The sequence below is a fragment of the Lepidochelys kempii genome, chromosome 9, assembly GCF_965140285.1.
Source record: "Lepidochelys kempii isolate rLepKem1 chromosome 9, rLepKem1.hap1, whole genome shotgun sequence".
NCBI classification, from domain to species: domain Eukaryota; kingdom Metazoa; phylum Chordata; order Testudines; family Cheloniidae; genus Lepidochelys; species Lepidochelys kempii.
In genome coordinates, this window is record NC_136388.1 from 92,367,961 (window position 1) to 92,378,083 (window position 10,123).

The 10,123-nt window shown below is 43.2% G+C and overlaps 1 protein-coding gene across 4 annotated transcripts in view; it reads left to right on the top strand.

Annotated features, from left to right (window-relative positions):
• Nucleotides 1–9,918, top strand: part of IDS (iduronate 2-sulfatase) — a 28,773-nt gene extending 18,855 nt beyond the window's left edge. For 3 of the 4 annotated variants that reach the window (XM_078854260.1, XM_073358374.2, XM_073358381.1), the window contains 7 exons: nt 155–332; nt 1,790–1,878; nt 3,795–3,995; nt 5,524–5,694; nt 6,364–6,490; nt 7,994–8,167; nt 9,301–9,918. In XM_078854260.1, the coding sequence (XP_078710386.1) occupies nt 155–332; nt 1,790–1,878; nt 3,795–3,995; nt 5,524–5,694; nt 6,364–6,490; nt 7,994–8,167; nt 9,301–9,788 (1,428 nt within the window). In that variant the 3' untranslated portion in view covers nt 9,789–9,918. The remainder of the gene's footprint in view (nt 1–154; nt 333–1,789; nt 1,879–3,794; nt 3,996–5,523; nt 5,695–6,363; nt 6,491–7,993; nt 8,168–9,300) is intronic. The other variant, XM_078854261.1, reaches the window with a different exon arrangement.
• The last annotated feature ends 205 nt before the right edge of the window (nt 9,919–10,123 follow it).

The window sequence follows — 10,123 nt, forward strand, 5'->3', positions numbered from 1 at the left end:
TCTGCTGGGAGCTATGTTAAACATTGTTAGTTGGATTCCACCAGCTCCTAAACATTTTGCCTAATGACACCAAAATCACTTGATTGCACTTCAGATACAAACTGAATATACTCTACTTTCCATTAAGCATTAATTTTCCTGTCTCTTGCTTTAGCAAGCTGTGTGTGCTCCAAGCAGAGTGTCATTTCTAACTGGACGCAGGCCTGACACCACACGGCTTTATGATTTCCACTCCTACTGGAGAGTACATGCAGGAAACTATTCCACAATACCCCAGTACTTCAAGGAGAATGGCTACACGACCATGTCCGTAGGAAAAGTGTTTCACCCTGGTATGGCTTGTAACAACACTTAGAATCTTTGTTTAACATGTTACCACAAATGAATTGTGTAATTAGGGACAGGTTTTTTTCTTTCATATTAAATGACCTAAAATATTGTCATATGTCTGATGTAGAATAAAGTCCTTCTAGGTGGTCCTTGTCTTTGTATAAACCATTACATTTTATAGAGTTACGTTTAAAAGTGGGGCACTAACTGCACAGCATCATTCAACCATGGGAATCGATCTGCTGTAAATTTTCACATACCACTTAGGATGTTAATGTCGAGTATTTAGAATTTAGACACTGCTAAAGATGTACCTAGACCTTCTGTGTTCAGAAGACCAAGTGGTCTACAGATGTCAGTCAGGGGAACTTTGCGTAGAAAAGCCATGGAGGTAGCCATCAATCTAGTGGAGTGAGTTCTGATGTCTGCTGGAGGCGTAACTTTCCATATCTGGTAACAGAATCGGATACAGTCAGAAATCCATTTTGCAAGTCTCTGGGTCGAAATAGGTGTCCCTCTGGATCGCTCCGTGACGGAGACAAAGAGTCTAGAAGAATTCCTAAAGGGCTTGGTTCTATCCAAATAGAAGGACAAAGTCCTGTGTATGTCTAGGGTATGCATCGTGGATTCAAGAGTTTGCATGTGGTTTAGGAAAGAAGGTCAGCAGGTGTATCGGTTCATTGATGTGGAATGATGAATGGACCTTTGGAAGAAATTTGGGGTGCAATTGGTGGGTCTGCCATGAGAGCTGCTATTTATCCTGCCTGTCTGGCAGAAGTGATTGCCACTAAGAATGCTGTTTTCATAGTGCATGATCATTCTCTGTCTGTCCCAGTTAAGCTGCATAGAAAATGAGTTCGCTATTTAAACAACAGTAAAGAGTTAAAAATACTATGTGTGAATAAGAATGGCCATAATGGGTGAGACCAAAGGTTCATCTAGCCCAGTATCCTGTCTTCTGAAGTGGCCAGTGCCAGGTGCCCCATAGGGAATGAACAGAACAGGCAATCAAGTGTTCCATTTCTGTTGCCCATTCCCAGCTTCTGGCAAAACAAGATTTTTCTGTGATAGTCCTCTGTTGAAACTTGTTACCATTAAATTGTTCGTTGGATGTGTAGAATTTTAATGATTCTTAGTTTTACTAACAATTTATATACACCTATAAATACTGTCATTAGTCCTAATTATTTTGTACTCGGAGCTAACCTTGCTCAAGATGCTTGAGGTTTCCCTTTCCTCATAGCCAGCTGTGTTTTAAGTACTGGTAGCTAGAGTAAATGTTTCATCCTTTAGTTCTTGAATGCTTTCTTAGTCCGCTGAATTAGCTCATAAAATTAATGGAACAGTTTCTGTGTTAACAAAACAAGTTAACCATGTGTATCTTGTAGCTGAACTGTTCCTAGTTGAGTGAGCTATAAGACCATTTCTAATATTTGCTTTGCTTATTCCTCCTTTCCAGGGATTTCATCCAATCATAGTGATGACTATCCGTATAGTTGGTCCCTTCCACCTTTTCATCCCTCTGCTGAAAAATATGAAAACAGTAAGGTAAGCAGGCAGTTTGATTGCAGGTGGACCCAAATAAAGATGTGTGGAGAGTGTTTCAGGATATAAATATATTACTACTGTCAGGTACAAGCTCTTGCTAATCTGAGTCAAATGTGTTAATTGGGAAGATACATTTCTCTGATTCTGTAACCTAGTGGGTTAGAACTGTGGAGGAAAATCACTAGTCAAATACACTTCTCTTCACCTCCCTACCAAAAAGACGTGTCTCTTTGTATTGAAAAATGGTTATGCTCATTAAGAGCCCGATCCTGCAAATGCTTGTGCTTGTGAGTAGTTCTCTTGAACTTGGTGGGATTACTGACACGTGTAAGTGCTTGCGAGACTGGGGGCCTTAATTTGTATTGAGAGCACTAAATCCTTTATCTCTAAACTGTAGCTATCATTTCTTGCAAATTACCTCAGCCTCTTCTCTAGGTGGTAAAGTGCTGTCAGCTGGCTTGGCTGAATTTGAACCAACCCTACGCAATAAGGGTCCCAAAAGCCACTTGAGTACAGAACTGCTTAATGCATCTTTTAGTTTAGTAGATGGAGACCATTTAAAACCTGCTTAAGGAGCCAGCAAGCCACCAGCTGCACAACAATGTGGGTTCTGTTGATACTGCCAGTGGGTTTCAGATGGCATTTGTTTGTTTAGGCACAAACTGTGGCCCATGGCGTAAGGATAACCTCTGTGCTTGATCCTGGACCTTTGCGCATCCCAAATTAATTTGTGCTAAATTACAAAACTTGACCCTGCAAAGAGGGGATTAAGACAGCCATGTTTCGACAAGCCATCTAAAATCAGAGTTTCCTGTCGTCTTCAACGTTCCAGACTGTTAGTTACGACAAGTGTGGTCCAAAGGAATTAATGTAACATTTTTGTAAGTACTGCGCTATATCTACACTACAAGCTTTAGCTACGCTGCTGTAGCATTGTAGTGTAGACGCTTCCTGTGTCAATGCTTCCTTTGACGTAGTTAATCCACCTCTCGGTGAGGGGTGGCTAGAATTGTTCCATCGACCTAGCTACGTCTACGCTGGGGGTTAGATAGAGCTATCTGCAGAGTTCAGGGCATGACATTTTTCACATTAATTAGGTCAATTAATTTTTAAGATCATGCCTTAGTCAAGCACTTAGCCAACAGTTACTGTGCAATCACAGTATTTAATAGACTGGAGTAGTAAGGACTTCCTAGGTAAGACAAAATTCAGCCTTGGTGTAAGTTGGTTGTAAGGTTAACTGTTGAAAAATACTGACTTCCGTGGCAACTAGTGTTTGCATCAGCCGCTCATGTCTCTCAGCATACAGCATATGCTCCAAAGGCCCTGCTGAGGCCACCTTCTCTTCTCAATCCCTTACAACAGTCAGTGTTTCTCTAGTGACTAAATATCAGCCACTGTTGGCACATACCCAGAAACTAGTGGGTCAGGTAATTGTTTCCAAGATAGCTTTCCATGAGTCCTCGGAGTCAGAGGGAGCAAAAGGGCAGATTGATCACGTAACCAATTTCTAACCACTCACCAATGAGCCACAGAGCCATGGTTTCCTGGGTTCTAGAGCTTGGCATCCTGCATGTGACTGTCACACCCTCAAGCCAACTGTAGAGCTAGGATTCTGCTGCTTATTGGACGCAAACAAAAGTTGCCTGTTTGTTTGGTGTGTAGCTGAGCTCAGGAAAATGGCACTGTTTTTTCCTCTGTGGTTTTGATCACCTTACCTAGAACATGGCAAAGCTTTTCTAGCACTAACACTAGCCACTAATTTCCTGATCAGACTTTAATCCGCCATCCTGTGTGGTGGGCAGAGTGATCCCCCTGAGTAGAGTCAGACATGAATTGCTCTTGAAGCCTGTGGGATGTGTGTGTTCTTGGTTTGATTAAATTAAAGTAGATATTTCTTCTTTGTTTTCCTGAAGACTTGCAAAGGAAAAGATGGAGAGCTTCATGCCAACTTGGTTTGCCCAGTCGATGTGGCAGAAGTGCCCTTGGGTACCTTGCCAGATATACAGAGCACTGAAGAGGCCAGACGCTTATTGAACATCATGAAAATAAAGAAGCGTAAATTCTTCCTGGCTGTTGGTTATCACAAACCACACATCCCTCTGAGGTATCCTCAGGTAAGGAAGGCTGGAGTAAAACCATCTCACTGGGAAACCTCGACCAAAGTTATTCAATGATCAACATTAATCTTTTAAAAGTTACTTTCACAAGTATCTTATAATGTTATTGTAAACCAAGCTGAAAAATATCCTTGCATTGAAAGGCTGAGACACACTCGTAGCAGCTGTCACAGAAAAGTAACTCCGAGTCAAAATATATATTCTTTTTAAATGTTTTAATCTCATCAGTACGTTCACAGAGCATTAAGTGCTGGACGAAAAGCCCATCCTTACTCAGTTAGTACCTGCTGAACATTATTGTGACTACTTGTGCAGAGAGGTATACTCTGTCTGAGGGTGGCAGAATGAGGCCCTAAATGATTTGCATCCTGATCTTCCTTCCCATTTATGTCAATGGCAAAAGTTCCACTGAGTTCCAAAGGAGCAGGGTCCTGTGTTTTTGAGAAGACTTCACTTCTTGACACATGCTGTAGGTCTCTACCATATCTGAGATGAGTAGTAGAGTAGTCTGTGACATGAGCCAAAGAACATGTAGGTGCCATACACAAGAACTTGGTACAGCGTTATCTCCTGCAAGTCTCCTGAATAGATGCTCTCTGCTAAAAGCACAAAGTAGGTTGGTGCTTGCCAAAATACCTTAACCAGCTACCACTGAGTACCCTTTACATTGGGAAACTTAAAGGTGAACTGAATGTGGTGGTGGGATGGAGGGGCACAGAAGGGGAAGTGGTTGCCGCTTTGTGATGTGTAAAGAAGGCTTTGAAGGGGAAGGGGGAACTTTCTGCTCTTTTTTTTTTTTTAACCTTTGAAATATCAGATCTTGTTTTGCTGGAGGTCTTATGGATTCTGAGCTTCCTCCTCCCTTAATTGATAGGCAAAGGGTTGAATCTTTAACAAAGGTGTCCTTTTTACTAACTTTTTCTCGGGCATTCTGAGTTACGGAATATTAGCAAAACCAGCGTTTTAAACAGTGGGAGTAAAAATCACTACCTCCCCCTTTAACTAATGGGGTTTCATGGGCATGGTAAATCTGCCATGATCCAACAATTCTGTGGACATCTGTAGCCTTCCAAGAAAAGCAGGAGAGACAAGACCTGAATGTCTAAAGTAAGCAAGTTAAGCCAACAAGCAGCCACTCCTTGGCGGGATAAGCCTTTCATGCTTTTAAAAATAAACCCTAAAGAAGCTAGAAGAGTTGCAAATCCTTGGTTTTTCTTTGCTCTGTTTTTCAGTTGATTCTCAGGGCTCTAAATGAATGCTGTGCTGTGGGGACGCCATATAGGCAAAATAAAGGTGGACGCTTGGTTATGGAAACAATAGGGAAAGTAGGATTGACACACAACATTTCAGTAATCCTGAGAACATTACATGACAGCAGTACAGTCTGTACCGTAAACACCTGTGTTGCTGTTTGAAGTTTCAAGGTGTCCTTCACAGAAAATGGATAAGAAATCCTACTTTATAACTGCAAACCTTAGTCTTGCTGTACCGAAATCCTAATATGTGTTTGTGTTGTATCGTGAAGGAATTTCTCAAGCTGTATCCGCTGGAAAACATCACCCTAGCCCCAGACCCTCGGGTACCTGAAGAACTGCCTGCTGTCGCATACAACCCCTGGACGGATATCCGACAAAGGGAGGACGTCCAGGTGTTAAACGTCAGCTTCCCTTATGGACCAATTCCAGAAGACTTCCAGGTAAGCAGCCTAAGTGTTGCTTTGAAATCAGACTTCCCTAGATCACAGTTAAGTGCAAGGTAGCACAAGACTGCTGTTATTAATGTTTCAAAGCGCGGCCAGCACTTGACACCCTGGGGAGCTCGCGTGCCCTGCCTCACAGCTACCAGGCCAGCCTTTGTTGTAACTGAGTCGTGAGTTGGGTCAGACTAGCAGGGGGTAGGCTGAGGGTGAGTGTGCATGACCGCTTGTAATATTCCTGCTCCCACTCTTGTTTCTGGGCTGCGAGTGCTGCAGGGGAGGTGTGTTCAGACCCTAACAAGAATGTTGGCACCATCCCAGAGCAATCCATCTGTCTTTACTAGCCCTTCCTCTTTAAGGACCTCGGTTAGCCTTCCTTCTGGGAAGACACTGACTCCCGTGGGGCATTGCCGGGGCAACAGAGTGCTATCTGGGGCTCCTAAAGGACAGCATTGACTGGCTCAGAGCTTCTTGCTTGAAAGAACTTGTAGGAAATATTTGGAATTTCCTAGTTGTTCCCTCTGTTAAATTTAACTTGAGGCATGAATTATGTGCAGACAGTTGAAAATAAAGCTTTACAGTGAAAATGCTGCAAGCCCTTTTATTAGAGCAGAGCTAGCAAGTGTCCGTGCAATTGCAGTGACTCTCCCTTTTTGGAAAAACTTGCAGCGGCAGATTCGTCAGAGCTATTTTGCAGCAGTTTCTTACCTGGATACGCAGGTTGGCCTGCTGCTGAATGCCTTGGATGATGTTGGGCTCTCGAATAACACAATTGTGATGTTTACTGCTGACCATGGTAAGCATTCAAATACTTCCGTGGCTATATGCAAGCAACTCTCTTGTGTAAGTTAATCCTGCCACATAAATCCCTTTCACGTTTGCCCTATGCAGTTATGCCTTATGTACCTGGCTTGTTGGCCTCTAGTTAACATACATCTAACACATGCTTCCATGGTTGCAGAACTTATTTGTCCCTGCAGTCAGTCCTCTCCCTAATCATGCGGAGGGTTTGCTGTTGAGTGGTGAACCCTTCCACAGTTTAGTAGCCTGAACTTGCAGCAGTCTCAGCTCTTTCTGCCCCAGGGAGTGACTCCGGCTGGAAGAGTGCTGCTCTGGAGTAGCTCTCCCATCACACTTCGTAAAAGCCTCACCTGCTGAAGTGGGCAGCAGACTTCCTCATTAACTGATCAAATGCAGTTTCTTTCACCTGTGCTTGCAGTTGCGAAATGTCTAAACCAACAACTTGGCAGTACAGCTACAATCCATGTTGCAGGGATCTGGCGCTCTCTCACGGATAGCGCTATGAATGCCATTTTAATTCAGGATGGGGCGGGGAATGCCTCAAATATTTAGGGAGATTGAGAGCTACTTAACTTTGTTCGAAACTTGCCACTACACCGCTCTAGGCAAGATGACCTATTCTAAGGCCCTTCCTTAGGAGAATACTTTAGCTTGCTTAACTAGTTAATGAGTTACAGAATAGAAGCATTAATAGTGTTTTTTGTATTAAAATCACTGGATTAGATATGCTTTCTTATATGCAGATGTGACTTGTGGTCATTCTTGTGTAGATTCAGTGCTTCTTTTTCCCTTGCCCTGTGTCACTAAACTGAGCTATAGTTCCAGGACCTCAGTTTGCTGAGCGATCACAAAATAGTATACCTCAAAATGCTGAACATTGATGTTGGTTCTTTTTTAGAGCCTGCTTCCCTCCCCCCATCAGGAAAGAGGGGTGCGGATGGCTCCTGTGCCATCTTAGAGGATTGGCGCATTGTTGGGCAAGATTCTAAAGAGTTTTGATCTCACCTTGTTTCCTTAGGGATGATTTGACAACCTGACTCCAAGGGATGCTCAGTGACAGAGTAACATAGAGCTGGCAGCTATGTAAATATTATGTGACTGCTTCAAGGAACTGATCTGGAGATGCATATGTGCAAAATGACATACCCCAATTTCTCCTTCATGTTGCATTTTTAAGGCTTGAATGCTGGCTCTAATTGGGAAACGGGGGGAAGAGAGGAAGGAGTAGCTGCTAGTTGGTGAAAGAGCATCATGTTGCAAGATTTTGTTGGTTCTTTAAACAACTTCCACTTTAGAGAACTCTCTCAGTACGGTTAAACACCGATTGATATTTACTAGCTAAAATAAATTTAATAACTGAATAGTGCTTCAAGGACCATAGGTCTGGGGTCACTGCTGTTGGGAGTAGATGAATCTGGCGGCTTGGCTGTTCATAACAGAAATGATCACTAAGCTAGTAATCTAGTATTTTCTTTAAATGATGTTTTGTATCCTCTAGGATGGTCTCTGGGTGAACACGGAGAATGGGCGAAATACAGCAATTTTGATGTCGCTACCCGAGTGCCACTGATGTTCTATGTACCAGGGAAGACGTCTTCCTTTGCTCGTCCAGGAGAGAGAATCTTCCCCTACCTTGACCCCTTCACCCATATATCGGACTCTGTAGCGGCAGGTACATTTTCATAAGCATTATCATAAGTTGCATAAGCATGTGCAATTGCAATCCCATATCTTAACCCAACGATTATGCTTGCCATCGGCATACCGGTCAGTGGAATTGAAGCTTCTTAGGAGCAGCTTCCTTTTGCTACCGGGGGCTAAGCCTAAGTGCTGGTGCCCTGGGATTAAAGGGTTTGCCCAGATTTCCAACCTGCGGTCCTGTACGGTATCGGACACACAGAGGTTGATGTCTATTCTCTCTCAGCTCAGTGATTAGGAAAGTCTGTGCAATCGTCAGTCCTCAGTGTGCCCTAAGTTCAGCATGTCCATGCTTTGTCGCCTACATACAGGAGGATGTATTGACAATATATGTCTGCAGCGGAAACCAATTTGGTACTTCTGTTTCCAAGTGTAGGACTGAGAGAGCAGTGGGAGTTGCTGCTCAAAATGTGTTTGCCCTGCAGATTTAAATAAAGCTTGTACAAATCTCTTCCATCTAGTGTTTGGTTCTGGCTAGTGCCGTCAGTCTCAGTCTTTGTGGCCGTGGTGCTCATGTAGAGCAAGACTTAAAATCATCTGTGAATACAAGCGCTTGCTTCAGCTAGATCTTCGTTAATGGAAATAGCTACAGGGCTGCATTAACTAAATGGAAGCTTTATTTTTATGTTGGTTAGAGGCCTAAAGGAAACCTTTGATAGTGGCTTGCGCTGTCATTGCAGCAGCAATTGGTGAGCGCTTGCCTTGCAGTTGTGCTGATGTACACAGTGAGGGCACCCAAAAGCAATGTTTTGGCAGAACTTGCCACAATCAAGCAATTAACATGATTATTTCTTTATCTTTTTTGAAGAGCTCCTCCTCAAAGGAGCAGATAGTACTTCTCAAGGCACTGATTAGAACATCTGAGGAATAGAAGAGGGAAAAACTAGTATTCTCCTCCTGGTGTTAAGTTTGGTATAAACACCTACATGGACAGGTATCCTCCGAACTACAAGCCACACCTTCTTAAATGGCTCCAGCGTTGTTGCCCTATGAACTAAATGCAAAGTGCAACTGGTAAAGAGCCCCTCTGGTTACGCGTCTAAAAAGATCAGCCTGTATCTCGTGAGCCATGCTATTCTCTAACTTGTATTTTGACGCTTTTTCTAGGAAAAACCAAAAAAATGGTTGAACTTGTATCTCTCTTCTCAACGCTCGCGGAACTTGCAGGCCTGTGGGTTCCTCCCGTGTGCCCTGAGCCTTCATTTCATGTTGCGCTCTGCACCCAGGGGCCTAGTATTGTCCAGTATTTTAACTCCACTGAAGAACAGGATGACTATGACAATGACATTGAAGATGACCATGAGGAGCCTATAGCTTTCAGCCAGTATCCACGACCTGCAGACATTCCTGAGTGGGACTCTGATAAACCAGAGCTGAAAGACATAAAAATAATGGGGTATTCCATGCGTACCATTGACTATCGCTATACTTTGTGGGTTGGGTTTAATCCCAGTAACTTTAGTGCTAATTTGCAGGATGTCCATGCAGGAGAGCTGTACATGGTAGGAAGTGATCCCAGTGAGGATCATAACATATATAACAGTACTCTGCATGGGAATCTTGTCAAAAAGTTTCTTAGGTTCTTGAGGTGTTAGGTCTGGGGATGCTCCCTGTGTGTGCACTCTTGTTGCTGAAGTAATATGACGCTTTCCTTTTTGTATAAACTTTGTTGTACACAAAGCACCTGGCTGAATTAAAATCCTGTTTATACAAAAATAGTAGCTTCTTTCATCTTGGTTTCGTCTTGTTACAATGCGCTGGGGGCTTTCACCTGGCAGATTTTAGATGAGTTGGAGCAACAAATAGCTTCCATGTGCATGCTTCTTAAAGGGCTGTGCAAAGGTGGACAAGTATATACTCAGGTACTTATGTGGTCCCTAACACTGCAGTATCAGATAGCTTCCCCAATGAAAAGGAAAAGCGTACTCCC